This window comes from Terrapene carolina, unplaced genomic scaffold (genome assembly GCF_002925995.2).
Source record: "Terrapene carolina triunguis isolate 2854851 unplaced genomic scaffold, T_m_triunguis-2.0 Scaffold236, whole genome shotgun sequence".
NCBI lineage: Eukaryota > Metazoa > Chordata > Testudines > Emydidae > Terrapene > Terrapene triunguis.
The window spans coordinates 9956778-9976062 of record NW_020664587.1 but is presented as its reverse complement, the minus strand read 5'-3'; the positions used below and the strand labels follow the sequence as shown (position 1 = coordinate 9976062).

Below are 19285 nucleotides of genomic sequence, written 5' to 3'. Positions count from 1 at the left end.
TTAGAGATCTCATCCATTTCCACGGGTTTCTCTACATAGACCATTCCCATAACTCGCTCTCTAGCGCCAACCTCTCCCTTTCTGTCTCTAATGTCTCCCCCTGGATGTTCCTCCACAATGTCAAGCTCACTCTTTCTGATACTGAACTTCCAGATCCCTCTCCTACGCTCCCCCTTCTCTGTTATTAACAACTTCCACCATCTTTCCCATGTCCCAGGTTTGTCACCTCAGAGCAGTCTTCAGTTCTTCTCTTTCCTTTCCCTCCCATGATCAGACCTTTCCTAAATCCTGCAACTCCTACCTCTTCAATAGCACCAAAATCCATCCTTTCATCACTATTCCCACCATTGAAACCCAGGCCCATGCCTTGATCGTCTCGATTACTGGAATATTCTCCTTTCTGGCCCTCCATCCTTCCCTTCTCCCCCCTCAAGTGAGTCCCCACACTCCCTCCAGTCCCCTTTCCTTGGTCTCTTTTTTTGCACTCCAGGCTTCCTGCTTTGTCTTCTGCTGCCTTCTGGACTTTTCCTGTTTCCTGCCTGCCAGACGCCAATCCCCCCTTCACCTCTGTCCTCAAACCCACTGCTTCCAAAACCCCATCCTTCCCTCTAAGCAATAATCTCTCTAAGTGATTAGCCTGTATCTTGACTTGTGTGTTTGTTTCTTTCCTACTTTGGCATTTCGGGGCAAGGGCTGTGTCTTAGTCTCTGTTTGCAAAGCTCTGTGGAAATGCCCAGCTCGATGCTAAAAGACTTTTGATCATTATTAAATACCAGTATGTGTTTTTTGGAATAAGGTTACTATTAGAGCTGCATGTCTTCCCTTACCTTAAAGGCTAGTGTCATCATCAAGTCTTTGGAAGGAATGTTTCTCGGCTGTTAGGAGAGAAGCTAACGAGGAAGACCAAGTCCATTTGAGCTCTAGTGCTAGAACATGCTTTCTGCAGAGTGCCACTTCCTGCTTGTCTTCAATCCAGAGGGCCGGCGAAGGTGGAGTCTGTTTCTATATGATGGTGCTTCTTTGTTTGATCAACAAACCTCTCCCTAGGTCCTACTTCGAGTCCTTGGTGGACAACCCTTAGCAGCCTTTCAGCCAACGGTCTACACAAAGCATTTGGGATGGAGATTTTCAGGGCTATTTGTTTCAACTCCTGTCAGCTAGGAGTACTTCTGTCATAACCAGCACAGTCTTTAGCCTTGACCAGTTGATTCAGAACATATCTAGTTTGAAGCAGCTGTCCCATAGCTCAGTGGTTTGAGCATTGGCCTGCTAAACCCAGGGTTGTGAGTTCAGCCCTTGAGGGGGCCACTTGGGGATCTGGGTCAAAATCAGTACTTGGTCCTGCTAGTGAAGGCAGGGGGCTGGACTCGATGACCTTTCAAGGTCCCTTTCAGTTCTAGGAGATGGGACATCTCCATTAATTATTATTATTAGGTCAACTGCACCTGTGTTCCTCTTACTGGTCCACCAAAGACACCCACTCTCAACCTTTCTCAGCTGTCACCTGTCTTAGGTGGAGACATGCATCTCACTCCCTCTGGACCATGGTATTTCTAGGCTGCACGACCCCCTGCCTACACTGTTATTTCCCCACTAAGCCTGACAGCCAAAATGGCCAGCGGCCAAACTTTGCTTTCTCCTCCAAGCCTATGAACAGTGTAATTGCCCACAGTTGTAAGGTACCACGCAGCTTTTCCTAAGCAAGCATGTTTATTCTTAAGGTGAAAAGCATTCCAGAGAAAACATATTAAAACAACAAAAGAATCTAAACATGTGCTAATAAGCTGACCAGAGATCATTTCCATCCCCAACAAGGTCTCTGGTTGGAGTCAGTCGTTCAGCCACACACAGAGATTTTCTTGTGGTGACGAGTTCATAACACCTTTTGCTCAGAACAAAAACCCCCAGGAACAAGTTGGCCTGTCTTTTATATAGCGGGGGGTCTTTGCTCTTGAGATTCCAGGAGCCGCTGGTCAGCAGACAATGGACCTTTCCCCAGAGCGTAGCTTCAAAAGGCTGGGGCTTTGCAGAACTGGAGATGGCGGGGCTACATTTGCGTTCACCTCCCTCAAGAGATTTCCTAGCAAACCCATTTAACCAAAGGTTCATTCTTGTAGTGCACATTGTTTAAAAGAGTCCTTTGAAGCTCACAGCACATCCCAGGCTTACACTAGCTATCTCCCCCCTGGAGACATTACCTACAATCCCAAAATAATACATAAATATCTGCATTTTGAATACAATGAGGAACTTAAACTTCATTCGGTAAGGTTTGTGCATCAAGTTGCCCTATCTGTCACAGCGGCTTATTAGGTGATTTCTGTTTGTGAGATTGTATTTTCCTATTTTTTCAATGCAGCAGTTAAAGAAAATATGATGATTAGGGTCCTAGTGGACAGATAAAGGAACACCCATGAGATCATTTAGTAGTGCATCCGTCCAACACCAGGATATAGTCTTGTATGGTAGATATAACCGATATTAAACTAATACTGCATTTAACCTCACTCAAAATGAGCTGGCATTTACTGTACCCTTCCTCCAAATATGGACAGTGGGATTCCTGCTGCTGAAATACAATCACTTTTGGAACAGCTGTTCTAACTGCACACAGCAAAGTTTGCAGCCAGTTTTGGACAGAAAGAGAAGAATACTCTATCAGTTTAAATTACAGGAGGAATAGGCTGTCTGCTGAAAGGTTTACTGCTTTTCTCTGGAGGCATAGGGAATAATTCAGCTCCTAAAAATGTTTTCTGCATTTCTCAGACAAGAGTAACATTTTTCTGGTGAAAGGTCATTAGTTTTAGCCTTCGATCGAGAGCAGAAATCCTTATCTTCTGATATAGAAGCGTTCAGGCGCCATCTAGTGTTTTCCCTCAGTTTCAGCGATGGTTCTGGCTACCCTAAAAAAGGAAGGCCCATGATTGGAAATACGTAATATTGTCAATATCTACCAAGAATCATGGTAATTGAGAGCTCAAGCCTGCATCACTGCTGGAAAGAGAACCGCTGAGCTTCCCTGGCCCAGCAGCTGCAGAGGCTATATTGGGATCAGTCCCTCAAGATATAGGTCACTTTTCCTGTCTGTGTAGATTTGTGAGAGACAGAATCGCTGCAGAGAGCTGTAATTTATAGCAGTGGGTTGGGGCAGGGAAAGGGTCAAGTAAAGAGTGAGTGAGAACGTTAGTGATCAGAAAGCTCCCACTTCGGCAATCCATTTCCACCCAGTGCGAGGCCTTATCACCACAGGACCCCCATGTGTATGCACTGCTGTTTACCATTAGAACACACTCCCCATTTACTCACACCGTGCTGATGCAGTAACGGAGATGGGGATTTTTTCCTTTCTGCCCGGAGTTGGCAGAACTGGAGATTAGCATAAAGAATAGTGGCTTGTGGGAGGAGGGAGAGGGGAAGGGTCTGGTGAGAGTAGATCCAAACAAACAACCAAACAAGTGTGTAGCAATCAGCTTTATACAGTGTCTGCTAGCTTTCCGTGGGTGTATCTGGCCCTCCGTTCTTTGCAAAGTCTGTAAGATGAGGCCCAGGAAGTCACGGTGTCTCAGAGTAGAACATTGGGCTGCCTTGATATTAGAACCCAGGATGTTTTTTGTACGTGTCACGTCTGTCCCAGTACCTGTGGGCGTTTCCCCTTCCCATGCGTTGTGCAGCGCTGTGTGCTGATTTGGTTGCTGCCCCGCCCACCCACGCACCCACCCAGTGGGCTAACGGCATTGTGGGCTGTATGAGTGGGGCATTGCCAGCAGATTGAGGGACGCGATCATTCCCCTCTATTCGACATCGGTGAGGCCTCATCTGGAGTACTGTGTCCAGTTTTGGGCCCCACACTACAAGAAGGATGTGGAAAAATTGGAAAGAATCCAGCGGAGGGCAACAAAAATGATTAGGGGGCTGGAGCACATGACTTATGAGGAGAGGCTGAGGAAACTGGGATTGTTTAGTCTGCAGAAGAGAAGAATGAGGGGGGATTTGAAAGCGGCTTTCAGCTACCTGAAAGGAGTTTCCAAAGAGGATGGATCTAGACTGTTCTCAGTGGTAGCAGATGACAGAACAAGAAACAATGGTCTCTAGTTGCAGTGGGGAAGGCTTAGGTTGGATATTAGGACAAACTTTTTCACTAGGAGGGTGGTGAAGCACTGGAATGGGTTACCTAGGGAGGTGGTGGAATCTCCTTCCTTAGAGGTTTTTAAGGTCAGCCTTGACAAAGCCCTGGCTGGGATGATTTAGTTGGGGATTGGTCCTTCTTTGAGCAGGGGGTTGGACTAGATACCTCCTGAGGTCCCTTCCAACCCTGAGATTCTATGATTCTATGGTGTTAAATGTAGAGGCATACAAAGCATGTGAGGATGCTTTTGGGGCAAGGTGCTGAATAACTGCAGATTAGAAGTAGTGCTGCACCTCAAAACTAGGCTTTCAAGCCTCCCGAACTTCCAGGAATCCGGGGTTTTGGATTAGCCCATTGTAGGGATGAGCCATCTGGGAAACCTGGGTTCAGATTCCGTCCTCCCTCTGTGCCTTCCTGCCAATGCAGCACTTGTGTGAGTTTGCATCAAGGGGCTGGTTCAAGCCCATCTCTGTGTAGGAGATTGTGGTTATTTGAGATTGCCTTGTCCAGTGGACCTGCTCAGCCGGCTTATTTGCTTCGGGCCAAACCACCCCTATAAAGCTAAGAACTCTTTGGTGTCACTAATTGTTCAACACACAAGGTCCCTGTAAACCTGCGAATGTCCTTGAGCCATATTGGTTAAAAGCAAAATTCTCCACACCATTGGCATCTAGTAGGGGTTTCACACCGCAGAGCGAATGCAGGATCTGCCCAGGGGATACGGAGGGCGAGCTTTGCCCTGGGCTTGTAGAGAAACCTACTGTGTTTGCTTGGTAATGAAGGCTCCCTATTTTGTCCTCACAGTGGCATGAGCTGGAGTTGGGGCTGGGCCTCTGCAGGAAGCAGTATCTTGGCAGAATTTGGCACCCTGCATTTAGAATTTCTGCACCTCACGGAGCTCTCCGGAAACCCAGTGTTTACAGAAAAGGCAAGTACTTAACTACTCATTCTTTACTGAAATGATTCTTATGTACCCGTCACCCTGGCATCTGGGCTTATGACATAAAGTAGCATATTACATGCAGCCGCCCAGAGCAGACAGTGCAGCTAGCCATCCTTGCTCTACCACCCCAGCTCACCATAAGAGAAACCTTTCTGGTGACGATCCAGAGACAGACACGTTGACCATAAATATGTGCCTTGCGGGCTGGGGAGGTCACTAACAGGATCTGGCAGCCAGGGACTCTCCCCTGCAAATGCCTGGCCTCCAGCCTGTCAGCACAAGCACTTCAGCTGATCCCAGCCTCCAGTGGCAGAATTCCAGATGCCGTGCTGACTGTTCCACTGTAGGGTCCTTATTTCTTTACATCAAGTCAGTGTATCATGTGAGAGAATTTACTGAATAACTCGTGTACGCACCACGCCGATGAGTCTAATGACTCCTTCTGTGATGGAGTCTGGAGCACTGATTATATTTTCTAAGGACTGAGTTTCATATCTATGCACCAGTCTTGTGCATTGACCACACTCTTACCTGTCTGAGGTTCTGGTGCTCCACTTGGGGTTGGAAGACTCCTCTAAGATTTTTTTTTCTATTTACATTTTTTTTGGCCCTTCCACATTCCTGCTTCCTGCAGTGGTGATGACTGGCAGATGCCTTCGTTTTTGTGTGCCTCGGTCTTAGTAAGTTGAGGCAAAAATGCTAGTCCTAAATACAGAGGCACAGGCTATATTAACCTGTCTGGTGCATCCCACAACAATAACGGTTAATAACTCTGGTATGTTAATATTACCGCACTGCAGCCATGGAGAATTGCTACTCTAAACTGACTTTAAATGCAATGCTCCAGCCATCAGGATTTTCGCAAAGGTCTCCTATGTGGGAAAGGTCTGACAGCTGACACATCGGATTCCTTTTGTAACTTCTAAATTTAAAATCTATGAATATTACATGTTACCTTGAGGTTTTTTTTCAAGTGATCTTATAGTGCATGTGAGAGCATCTTAATATACTGTAGGATACTAGCTATCATTAGCTTTCCCCACATGTTCCCTGAGGAACTCACTCTGAGGGAGACAAATCACTCCAATTAGAATCAGAACCTCCCCTGTGAGTCTGATGAAAATGGATCACACCAGAGTACCAGTCTGTGGTGAAAATACTTAGATTGTTCTCCCTGTATTTCCAGGTAAATAGCTTGAGAACAGATTGTTCGCAGGCTGTTTCGCAGTGCTAGCCTGCCACCCTGCTTGCTCAGTGATTTTGGGGTCAGGGAGAGAGACGCAGAATGGAAAGGGGATGCGGGAGCGTGGTAGAGAAAAGCTAACAGAGACCATGAAAAAATAATGAGAGATACAATGTCAAATAGGAGAGAGAAGCAGAAAATGAAGGAAAAGTGGAAACTGAATGGGAAAGATAAGGAAAAAATGGAAATGTGGAACGAGGAAGGGAGGCTAATAATACAAGAGGAAAATGATAACGATAAATTGCAGAAAGGCGAGAAAAAAGAGCGAGGGAGTGAAAGAAGAGAGAGATACAAGAAAGGAAAGTGGGTGGGGTGGGAAGCTGAGCTGAGTGAGGGACTGAAGGGCAGATGTGTGCCAAAAACACAAGGGGTGGGCAAAGGGGGGAGCAGGCAGTGTTTAAATCTAGGATTAATCCCAAATTCCTTGTTGTTAAATTGTGCTGTATTGGGATAGTCTGTCCCCCGCATCTCCCTGGAAGTCAATCAAGTTCCCCTTTTCTGGCTGCAAACCCAGCAAACGAATTAGGGTGAGAACCTTTTCTGTAGTGGCTTCTCCCACCCTGAACATGCTCATTATATTCCACTGCAAATGTATGGGGTTAAAGATAACACCATGCGAGAGAGGAAGCACTGGAGGATATGGGCTCAGCCAGCCACCCGGAGGGAAATGACTTCAGAGGAGCAAATCAACTCATTAGCATGCAGCTTGGGACCCGTGTGATTTTTAATGGGAATAATGTCCATCTGTGTCTTTGTTCAAACAGGTCATTAATGTGCCATGCTACTAAACTTCAGTAAACGTCGGGCAGCATGATCACTTCCTTGGAAACACTGTCTTAAATCTGTGTGGCCAGCTTTTGGCATATAAATTGTCTAATCGTCTAAAAGGTTTAGAGTATATAAGCTGCTGTGTAGGTTACAATGGAATATATATACTGCATACAATTTATTTTCATCTGTTATGTAAAAGTCCTGTAGTGTTTAGTAGGGTTGAAACCAACAGAGGCTCTGTAGGAATTAAGTGGGGCTGTTCTAGGAATTAAAGGCTCTGATTCAGCAAGGTATTTAAGCACATGCCTACATTTAAGCATGGGAGCAGTCCCATTGAATTCAAAGTTAAGCAAGTGCTTATGTACCTTGTGGAACTGGGACGTAGATGAGACTCTAGAAATTATTCTAAAAAGCTATAGAATTTAATAACGACTATTATCCCCTGGGCCTCAGACTTCCTATAGAAAGGTCACTCTCTTGAGGACCCTTCCCTAAGGGGTATGATAGTTTTCATTTCCCAATCCTGAAACAATAGCAGCATTTACAATAAATGTAAATGTCCTTGGACCATTGCTTGTCCAACTGGATGTTAAAACCAATAGGGAAAAAATGGTTCTCATTAAACTCTGAGGATAGACAAGAAGCAATGGGCTTAAATTGCAGCAAGAGAGGTTTAGGTTGGAGATTAGGAAAAACTTCCTTACTGTCAGGGTGGTTAAGCACTGGAATAAATTGCCTAGGGAGGTTGTGGAATCTCCATCATTGGAGGTTTTTAAGAGCAGGTTAGACAAATGCCGGTTAGGAATGGTCTAGTTATTACTTAGTCCTGCCTTGAGTGCAGGGAACAGGACTAGATGACGTCTCGAGGTCCCTTCCAGTCCTATGATTCTAATTGCAAAGTTTCGCTAGTTTCAGTTATAGTGCAGAAATGTTGAATTTCTTAATGGAAAAATAGAAAGTGTCTTGTCCGTTTCCTCTTTGTAGGTGATGAACATCCGCAAAGTCCTGAACAGAATTGAGAAACCGCAGGGCCTGTATCCTAACTTTCTCAGCCCGGTCACTGGGAACTGGGTACAGCGTAAGTATCGCTCTCTCATTCCGAGCTGTGCTCAGGAAATCCTACTGTTGCATTTCAGAATTTACGCTCTTCTTTAGAAGGTGATTTGTAACTGCAAGAACAGCGAGCCAAGGAAATTTCTCATCTGCCTGATAAAAGCCCTCACTAATGCTGGGCAAGGAACTCATTATCCATCATGATTAGATAAAGGTAACCTTATTGAGAAGATGCAGTATAATCATCTTTCACAGGAATCTTATTCCCAGCTGAGTATCTTACCTCCAGAGTGAGGGTTAGGACCCATAGTACTACACATAGTAGGATTATGCTACATGATTCATTAAAAGTTGGCATGTCTCTTTAAGGCCCCCATCCTCACTTCAGTGATCCCATTGTCCTCCCTGGGAGTTACACATGAAAGCTACAGGATGAGACCAAAGAGATTTGGTTAGTTACTATATTTAATGCAGCAAGTAAGAAATCACCTGGAGAAGCAGTAAGAGAGTGGAGTTTGAGATCCTCCCCAGAAAACAACATGGGGAATATAAGGACTGAGGGAAGCCAGCTCTGCTATCCCTCTAGCCAGTCTCATACAAGCACTAATGCACCCATTACTATGGTACTTGCCGTTGGATTTTCCTATTGATGCAATGAGTGGGATGCGTGTGTGTGTCTGTCTGTCTCTTGCATCACTATTAGGAATGCAACACTGGTCCAGGGGGAAAATACAGGTGTGCAAGAGGGAGGAACATGCGGGATCATGAGCACAGTAGAACAGTGTCTTTATTCTGATCCTGCCTCTTCCTAAGCCACTTCACCCTTCCAATACCCAGAGAAAAGGCCAGGCAACGTCTGTTCTGTTGTTCAAAGGCAAAATCTTGCTCTCCAGTTTGTACGTCAATCCTGACGCCTCTGTTCCACTTCTCCCCATTTGTGCAGAACCCCTTCCTCTGCCCTTCCCACCCCGTTGCATTACTGGTCTGACAGCAGAATTTTACTCAAGGCATTGCTATTTACAATGAACCAGGAAGTAAAGTAGAGGCTGCTTTTAATTTGGCCTCCTCAGTGGATTCAAAATGGTCCCAATTAAGCAAAGTTCAGTGAAACAGGTTTTGCCTCATGTCTCTGCAACTCTGTTCGGTCCCCTGGATCACGTGTGACCTTTCTAAGCACTATATTAGTAGCGCTAATTGTAATTGACAGGGCAGTTGTACAGCTGCTATTGTATGAGACAGCTGAGAGAGCACTAGCTGTGATCAATCCCTGACCTTTAACTGCCCTAGCAACACCTCTTAACAGTAATTGACAAGGCTTGTGTTGAAAATAGTCCCAGCAAAACATCTTGAACAATTACAATTGTCCCAGTAAACCAGAACTTCAGTGAGAAAAAAGTCAGTTCCCCGGTTCATCCCATTAATTGATTTTCTGAATTCCACATCCCCTTGTAAGTGGCTTCACCTGTCCCTTCACATTTGTGTTTGCAAAGTTATTGCAACGTTTCCACTTCAAAAATTAATCTTGCCTCCTAGTGCTACATCCTTGTGATGATATTTTCTTTAGGTCATTACCGTTTGCATCAGCATGGTACGTTTCCCCAGACAAAAGTGCTAGTCCTGCCTGCTTTGCAGCACAGAGGGGGGGAAATAATGTGACTCACATTTGTCAGTGTTTCATTCTGATAACTGGTTGCTAATGCATCACTTCCCAAAGAGCTGCATCCATATTCTTCTAAGTGTAAGTGACTAGATTTAAGTGTGTAGAATACCTTCCATGTATTTAGTGTTAATCCATTTTGGCCACCAATTCGGTTCCATTTAAAGCCACTAATTTAATCCATTTTAGGCATCCTGCTCCCATTTTTTGTGATGCTTGTAGGGATCCCCAGAGGTTTGCTGGGGCACCACGCTGGTTAATAACTGCCCCTGTTTCGATGGTTTGGAGTGAGCTGGAGGCATAGTTGGTGCCACAGGACTAGAGAAAAATTCACCAGTTGGCTAAGCCAGGAGCTGGCTTGATGGCACCGCAAACTGCTTCTGGCAGTAGCACGTGATCCGAATCTGATATCCAGGGAGCCGAGAGACTGCTCAGCCTAGGAACTCGCTGATGGACCTAAGAGTCAGCTGGTGGCAGATGCCAAGGTAGAGAGAGACTGTAGCTGTTGCCTGCCACAGGGACTGTCATAGGTGCCAGTCTTTCATTTTCTTTCTCTTTGTTAAAGCTGTTTGCAATAAGCCCTTTTTCTTAGAATTGTCATGTTTTCCCTAAAACCAGAGCAAATGATCAGACCACCCAAGTGAGAAGGAACGCTGGCGCTCTGCTAGCTGCAGTAGTTAGCTTTTGAAAGTTAAAGCACAGCCCCCTGCTGAAATTAATGGCTTGTTTACACACACAGCCTGGGAGGCAAATTCTGGCCTTGCTTTTAACATGTGGAAAACAATTCTGTGCTCTTCCTTTGGTGATTGTTCTGACATGCCTAGGCTCATACACCTTCCATTTAAAGACAATCTGAAGCCTGTATTTGTAAAATATTCTATCCTCTTTCCCGAATCTGGGTTTCGAATCTCATTGTTTTGCCATGGATTATTCTGCGGTTCATTGGCCACATACTTTATCAGAGATATTGCTCTTCAGGTCAGTCAAATGCGTGGCTGTTGATCTCTCTTCTAGATAGGATTTAGAATTCAAAATCAACCTCAGGACTTGATTTGCACACACAGAAAAGTGGAAAAACAGAATAGCTAATCCGAAAAACTTACTGTATCTACTTAACGTTTAAAATGAAATCATGCAGACATGTAGGTGGGTAACCCTGGCTAATCGGTCTAGTCCGTTCCATATTTAAATGGCTAGGAGAAGTATTTTTTCTTGCTCATTTGAAGGGTGAATTTGGCTGCTCCAAAGAAGTAGGGTTGGGTTTTCCCCCTATTGCATTTTAAAGATGTCAATCTGTCCTGCTGTTTCCCACGCTGATTCCCCAGGCAGAAACTTGCAGCTGCATTGTCAGACCTGCTTCCCATAGTGATTGTTTAGCATTCGCCTCTTCAGTAAGGTCATACCACTATGTAATCTGAGCAGGCAGCCTTGGAAATCGGATTTCCCCACAAGTAAAGATTCAGTGCACATCTCCCCACCTGGCTTTATTTTAACGTACCTGAAACCTAGGACTTCCGCATGCGGGCTGTATCACACTCCAGGTAGGGACTAGAATCCGCTAGTCCCCTTTAGCAGCCAGGGTGCCCTCTGCTGGCAGTTCTGTCCAATCATCCTTTTTCTGCTGCAATGCCGATATCCAATTTGTATTCTCCCCTTCTTCCGTTTGTTACACCCCCTCTCCAGGAGGGGACGAGTGAGAGGTAGGGCCACATCCTCAAAGGTAGTTAGGTGTCTAACTCCCATTATTTTCAATGAGCGTTAGGCACCTAAATATTTTGAGGATGTGGCCCGTGATGTCCAGTGGACATGCATAGTTGCAGATCCATCCATGTATGTGTCCGATCTCAGTTTGTTAGCCCAGGATATGGTTTTTATCTCATAAACAGGAAGCGTCTTCAATTTATCATGTAAATAACCCTGGCAAGTAAAAGCTTTGAGTAGTTTTATTAAGGGTACGTGGTAAAAGACCATTTTAACTGGCACGTGGTAAAAGACCAAATGTTTTCCTTATGGTTACACTTTCCTTCTTAATTTTCTAAACAATTTAATGCTAGCTTCCAAAAGAAAACCGAAAAGGGGGCAGAAATGAGTTAAGCTATTTAATAAGGGCGGAATTGTTCTGACTGGTAAAGCGACTGTGCATCGTAAATCGTGTGCAAAAGTAGTTCTGCAGCAATCTCTTGTTGGCTTCCACCATTGCAGACCACGTCTCCGTTGGAGGTCTGGGGGACAGCTTTTATGAATATCTGATCAAATCCTGGCTGATGTCAGACAAGAGAGACACTGACGCTAAAAAGATGTATAATGATGCACTAGAGGTAAGTTCGATTGTTTCTGCAGCTGTATTTCTTATAAGGAATATTTTGTCCAACAGAATGTTAGTCAAAGCAGTTTGTTTTTCCTTCCTGCAAGATGTGTTCAGATATTGATTTTTAATACATTTTAGGCTATCGAAAAACATTTGGTTAAAAAATCTGCCGGAGGATTGACCTACATTGCAGAATGGAGAGGTGGCATCTTGGATCACAAAATGGGCCATTTGGCTTGCTTCTCTGGTGGCATGATAGCCCTTGGAGCAGAACAAGCAGCGGAAGAGAAAAAGCAACATTATCTGGATCTAGCTGCAGAGATTACTCACACGTGTCATGAATCTTATGCACGCTCAGGTAAACATTGTGGATTAAAGTACTGCTGATAAATTACTGTGGTAGGTAAGGATTTACAGCCGCTAAAAAAATGAATCTCGCATGCGAAAGGATTGCAGTAATTCTTTGGCACTTCTGCAGCATCTTCCATCAAAATAAGAGGGCTTTTAACATTCATCTGTCCTTGCCGCACCCCTGTGAGAAAAGTCAATATTGGTATCCCCCTTTTAGATAGGAGAACTGAGGCATAGAGAGGCTGAGTGACTTACGCAAAGTCATACAAGAAACCAGCGGCAGAGCTGGTAACTGACCAAGACCTACTGAACCCTGGTCCTGTGCTCTAATCACAAAGCCACGCTTTCTGCCTATAAAAGGAGTAATCTGTGTTCCTATATATCAGCACTTTGAGGTATTGCCATAACAAATGGAGTAAAGCACTGATCTGCCTTTAATTCCTCCCACCATATACAACTGAAACAAGCTAAATGGGCAGTTGAGCATTGTGTAGGGTGTTAGAAACAGGGAATTGAGTTCTGTTATTCCTTCTTAAAACGAACCCAAACCATAAATCCCTACTGCAGCCTTCCTAAGAGAAGATTGCATAAGTCTCTCCATATTTCCCCACATTCAGTAAAATCTTTCTCATTCACATAGTGTTCTTCACAAACAACATGTGTTGAATATTTGTTTTCACGTAAGGCATTCAATGCAGGCATATAAAGACTAACCATGCTAACAACAGGACAAATGTGGCGATCCCTTGGCAAGTCACAGTTCAGGCTAGAAGTGCTTGTCTTAAATGTGGATAATGACATTCATCTCCTTTATAAAGCACTTTGAGATCCACAGATGAAAAGCATTTATAAAAGTGCCAGGTATTGGTATTATTATAGTGTGTAATTTGGCAAGATCATATAACCAAAAAGATGCTGATGATGACTCGAGGGCTGTGGTTAGCTCTACACACACCCAGCTTCAACATGCTTGTAATTATTTGGACTTTGTTCCTTTCTTTATGAGCATTTGTCTAGCACATCTGAGTATATGTAGTTGCAGTCTGCTGTCCAGGAGGCTCGCCTGCAATGTGCCTCTCTTTGATAACTGTTTCTTTTGATTGTTTCACGTCTTAACTGCATCAACAAGCACATATTTATGAGCTGCGTCTAGCTCATTTGCCTAAAGCAGCTCTAACAAACTTCAAGCCAAGCTGGAATTGTATTTTCAAACTCTTTTCACAGCACTTGCAGAACTGCAGCTAGGCCGTCTGAGCTAACAACCCGCAGGCTGCAACTGCCTGGAGCCATTTTTCACCTTCAACTGTGTCCGTCACCATCGAAAAGACATCACTAAGCCTGCCATTAGCAGCTACCCTGCTGTCGTATCAGCCAGCTCGCAGTGTTTCAGACAGCGGCTGTACACGTAACCTTTTCCCTGGTTCTCAGGAAACAATGCGAGTTGTTTGTGCTGTAATTTCCCCGTTCTCTCACTCTTATAACATGGCCCAGGTAGGGCAAATAAGGTGTGTAAAGAAACCAAGTGTGTATGTGAAAGATAGTCTTTTGGCTACAGCACCAGCCATGGGGCCAAGATATCTGGATTCTGTTTCCAACTCTGTCATTGGTTCGGCTTGATCTCAGGCAATCTCTGTGCCTCAATTTCCCCATCTGTAATATAGGAGTGATAATTTTCTAATTCATAGGGATTCTGAGAGTGTGTGTTTATTCTGAGATCCTCACATGGAAGGCACTTGAGAAGGACAAAGCAGTAGTAGTTTATTATTTTGTAATCAGAAAATACAATCGAAAGTAACTCCATCCTATTTCATAGCGATCTCCATTTCAAAAGAAAAGTTAACATGCCAGAAGCTAAAGGAGGGGAAAGGGTGGCAGACACAGTTCCAGCTAACCTCTGATCGTCCTTTTGAAAAACATCCCTCATGACTGTACAGTAATGATCATAGAATCATATAGAATCGTAGGACTGGGAGAGACCTTGAGAAGTCATCTAGTCCAGTCCCCTGCACTCAAGACAGGACTAAGTAATAACTAGACCATCCCTGACATCTAACCTGTTCTTAAAAACCTCCAGTGATGGAGATTCCACAACCTCCCAGTGCCTAACCACCCAGACAGGAAGTTTTTCCTAATGTCCAAACTAAACATGTCTCTTGCTCCAGTTTAAGCCCACTGCTTCTTGTCCTATCCTTAGAGGTTAATGAGAACAATTTTTTGTCCGCCTTCTTATAACAACTTTTTATGTACTTGAAAACCGTTATCATGTCCCCTCTCAGTCTCCTCTTCTCCAGACCAAACAGATCCAATTTTTTCAATCTTCCCTCATAGGTCATGTTCTCTAGACCTTTAATCATTTTTGTTGCTCTCCTCTGGACTTTCTCCAGTTTGTCCACATCCTTCCTGAAATGTGGCACCCAGAACTGGACACAATACTATCAGAGCAGAGTGGAAGAATTACTTCTTGTGTCTTGCTTACAACACTCCTGCTAATACATCCCAAAATGATGTTTGCTTTTTTTGCGACAGTGTTACACTGTTGACTCATATTTAGCTTATGATCCACTATGACCCCCAGATCCCTTTCCGCAGTACTCCTTCCAAGGCAGTCATTTCCCAGTTTGTACATGTGCAGTTGATTGTTCCTTCCTGAGTGGAGTATTTTGCATTTGTCCTTTAATGATTGTTCCGTCTGGAGGGCCCAATGACCATGAAGTCAAGAAACCCCTACCTGAGACAACATATAAACATGAGAAGCACTGGAGTATCAACAGCATGGCTAGATTGTCTCTGAATAGTTTCCTTTTCCAGGGCTCTGCTGTAGGAGCTTTTTAGCTGATGTTTCTCACTAGGGCCTGATCCGGAGAATGCTGCTCAGAGCCTCGCAACTCCTGTTGACTGCAGTGGAAGAGGTGGGGGTTCCTGGCCCTAATCTGGTATGAGAGAGAGATCTCTGAGAGCTTCCATCAGGAGGCTTAGGACCCAATTCAACACAGGCAAAAATCCAGTGACTTCGTGCACACGCTTACACCAGGGTTGAATGTGACCCTTTGATCTTGCTGCCGTGGGCCAGGCTGCTGTTTTCAGAAGCCCTTTCAATCTACTTTTCGTATTTCTCCAAATATTTTACTGGGCCAGATTCAGAGCTGGGCTAAGTAAGCGCATTCTTTGAGTCAGCAGAGCTGCACTTATTTGACACCGTGTCTGAACTGATACTGATGCGTTGACATGATGGATTGTTTGTTGCACCCCATAGCAAGCCTCGGATGTATTAATGCAGCATAAAAACCCCTATAAAACCCGTTAGCGTCGGTTATGAATTTTTAAAGGTGATTATTATGTGTGTGGGTTTTTCTTTCTTGCTTAGATACCAAGCTTGGCCCCGAAGCTTTTCGCTTTGATTCTGGCACGGAAGCCATGGCCACCAGACTCAGCGAGCGCTATTACATACTGCGCCCTGAAGTGGTAGAAAGCTACATGTACATGTGGAGGCTGACCCATGATCCGAAATACAGACAGTGGGGTTGGGAAGTTGTAAAGGTATGAGCATCAATTACACAGCATTAACCGTTACAGAACCCTGGATTCTTACAGGCATCTTTTTCTAGGATAGGAAAAGGATAAGCGGCGTTTTAATTGTATTAGCCAATGTCATGTGTTAGCTACCGCACAGTAATATAAAGAGAAACCTAATTTGCTTTTGTCTCTTTGCTGATCATTGAAAATGTTTGGGCTTTGTTTAAAAAAATAATAATAAACCTTACAGGGTTTGGAGGAAAAAAGAGCCGCAGACCTCAGACAATGTACTGGCTATGAATGTAGTAATGTCAGGTGGAGTGGATTGAGCCGCACGTTTGGAATTATCTAGACTCCGTGAAACCATAGTTTCATATTCTTGCAGGGTTGACTCAGCCCTACTCGTATTAAGGTAGAGATATGAGCATCAAATACTATGTTTGGAGCTTCAGAATGAGACTGTAAAAGACCAGATCTTCTCTGTGCTATGAGCAGGGCCAGCTCCAGCTTTTTTGCCGCCCCAAGCGGCGAAGCGGGAGGGAAAAAAAAAAAAAAAAAGATAAAGCTGCGATCAGCGGCACTTTGGCGGCAGCTCCAATGCGCCGCTTCATTCTTTGGCGGCGGGTCCTTGGCTCCGAGAGGGACTGAGGGACCCGCCGCTGAATTACCGCCAAAGACCCGGACGTGCCGCCCCTTTCCATTGGCCACCCCAAGCACCTGTTTCCTTTGCTGGTGCCTGGAGCCGGCCCTGGCTATGAGGACGAAAAAGATCCCATAGAGACTTCCCGGCTAGAATGTCTTCTCACTCCCAACTCTGTTTTCTAGTGTGATGTGCACGGGGCTGCTGCTCCTCTGTGCTCCAGAGGTGGTTGCATTTCAGTGGCAGCATTCAGGCATTCATAAAGTGTCTTGGAAAGGTGCTGTGTAAAAGCAAAGAGTTACTATTTGACACCTGTTTATATGGGGGGAGCATCAACGCCAAGCAATCAATAAGCTTTACATTGTTTACCTTTTTCCAGCTGTTTCATTAGAACTAGCTTCTTTCCTGGACTGTTGGCTAATGATCAAACTCTTCAGTGAGAGTGAAGCTGCTATAAAACCCGAATCTGATTTGTAAACCTGACTTGTAACACAGCTGATGCTGATGAACGGATTACTCCATGTAGCGGTGTGTCGCTGAGATTTATTTTCTTTTCTCAGGCACTGGAAAAATATTGTAGAGTAGAAGCAGGCTTCTCCGGGATCCGAGATGTTTATACCACCACCCCAAACCATGACAACATGCAACAGAGTTTTTTTCTGGCAGAGACATTAAAGTAAGTGTAGCATCATGAGAAAGCTTTCAGAATAAATCTCCTCTCGGGGCACAAAAGTCTTTATGATGTGGGTCGTCTTCATGCAAAATATACAATAGCTTCATCTTAGAAAGCGTTGGGTTCCCTGCAGAGCAAACTGTGGAAGATGATGGGATACTGCAGGCTTTTTGTGTCTCTTTTGCAGAACAATTACGTAAAGCGAGGTGAACCTGTTTTGGGATCAATTTTAGCAAGTTCCCGAGTGCTCTGTCATTTTCAGCCTATGCACTGTATTTAACAGGAGTTTCGGCCAAATTCTCAGCTAAATCCGTTTAAATCAACTTAGCTCTGCGGCTATCGAGCTATGCCACTTACTGCCCTGAGGATCCGGTCTTATATGTACACTTGGAATCCCATTAGAGTCTTTCTGTAATCCAACTTACCAGTTTTTCTTTTCTCTCTTCCTGCCATGTGGCTGCAGGTACCTCTATCTTCTGTTCTGTGATGATGACGTGCTGTCTCTGGAAGACTGGGTATTCAACACGGAAGCCCACCCACTGCCGGTGAACCACACGAACTTTAAAGCTAAAGCAAGCATGCAATAATGATGCTGTTACTCAAGCTCCCTACTTCGGCGGCACTCTATAGCGGGTTACTGCATTTCCTTTCCATTAAAGGAATTAGCAATGTTCCTAAAATGGTATTTTGGGGCGCTAGTCCAATTCCGGACAGTATTATACTGGGGAGAATAAACTGTGACATAAGCACCTTGTTTTCCTCTATGAGGAGATCTATTAGCCTGGTCACAAGATGTTGATTCTGGGCCATATTGTAAACAGATCATGGACATTCCTTTATACAGAGAATTTATATGAAATCCACTGACTTCGTTTTCTAGTGGCCAAAGGATTGGAAGTTTGCCATACAATAGACTTTTCCCCCCTTGTTCTTCCTTTCATTTTTCTTTTTGATTTTTGCCTTTTATATACAGTTGGATTTTATCATATTTCTAATTACAGTTTTCAATATACTGTGCTTTCTACGTGGTGTCAACATTGTAACTAAAACAACAAATGTCTGCAAAATTCTTGACCCAAATGTATTTTTATATATTTTTCCTGTGCTCTTAAAAACACATTTCCAGTACATTGCATCACATGTAACTTTCCTTTATAATGTTTGTGTTTTTCTACTTTTATTTGGAACTAAATGTTATGAGTCACTTGTAATAAATTGCACTGCTGTATTAGTCAAATCTGTGAAATAGAATAAAAGGTCTTGTAAAAGAACTTGCATAATTGGGTTGATCCGACATTAACAGCTATCCATCCAGAACTGTCAAAGACTTGCTATATTATCCTTGGAATGAATAGCTGACAATAACGGTTGATTTTGAGAATAATTTACAATAAATGTTTATTTCAAGAATAATCTAGCAAGTATATAGTCAATAATTCCAACCTGCTTCAACTCTCCTAAATTGCTTATTCATTGTTCAACTGTGAGGTAGCAAGAACTCAATTAAATGTCTTATTTCCTGATCAAAATAAAATCCCCATCCAAGTTTCTTCCTCATTATATTGTAATTATCTCTGGGATGAAGTTACAGGAGAGAAAAAGGAGGGGAGAAAATGGAGCCAGATTCTCATACTGTTTCTGGCACTGAGAAGTACCTTACTTTGTAGGTTGTCCCATTGACTTTCAGTAGGACAGCCATGCAAAGTTCTTCAACATGATTAAGGGTACCAGAATCCGGCTCTGAGAATCACAATCCTCTGCTTCAGAACAGTTCTGGGCTCTGTTATGGGCCTGATCCTGGAAGAGGCTGAGTGCCCTCAAATTCCATTGATCGAGAACTCAGCATGATCAGCACTTTGCAGAATTGGACCTTGTGCTCACTCACATCCTTGATGGTTTGTTCCTCTCTAGTAGCTGGTCCTAGCTGTGCATCCTCCCCTTCAGTTGTTCCTCTTCAGATTTATTTGTTTCATCGACAACCTTTCCCCTGCAGCTCTGGATCATTCA

At 44.1% G+C, this 19285-nt stretch overlaps 1 protein-coding gene across 3 annotated transcripts in view; it reads left to right on the top strand.

The window, feature by feature from the left end:
* The window catches only part of MAN1C1 (mannosidase alpha class 1C member 1), an 82377-nt gene extending 63756 nt beyond the window's left edge, over positions 1-18621 (top strand). For 2 of the 3 annotated variants that reach the window (XM_024203690.3, XM_024203689.3), the window contains exons 6-12: positions 4931-5054; positions 8068-8161; positions 11996-12111; positions 12240-12459; positions 15817-15989; positions 17166-17281; positions 17742-18620. In XM_024203690.3, coding sequence (XP_024059458.1) covers positions 4931-5054; positions 8068-8161; positions 11996-12111; positions 12240-12459; positions 15817-15989; positions 17166-17281; positions 17742-17865 — 967 coding nt within the window. In that variant the 3' untranslated portion in view covers positions 17866-18620. Of the gene's footprint in view, positions 1-4930; positions 5055-8067; positions 8162-11995; positions 12112-12239; positions 12460-15816; positions 15990-17165; positions 17282-17741 lie in introns of all 3 variants that reach the window. The other variant, XM_024203688.3, reaches the window with a different exon arrangement.
* The last annotated feature ends 664 nt before the right edge of the window (positions 18622-19285 follow it).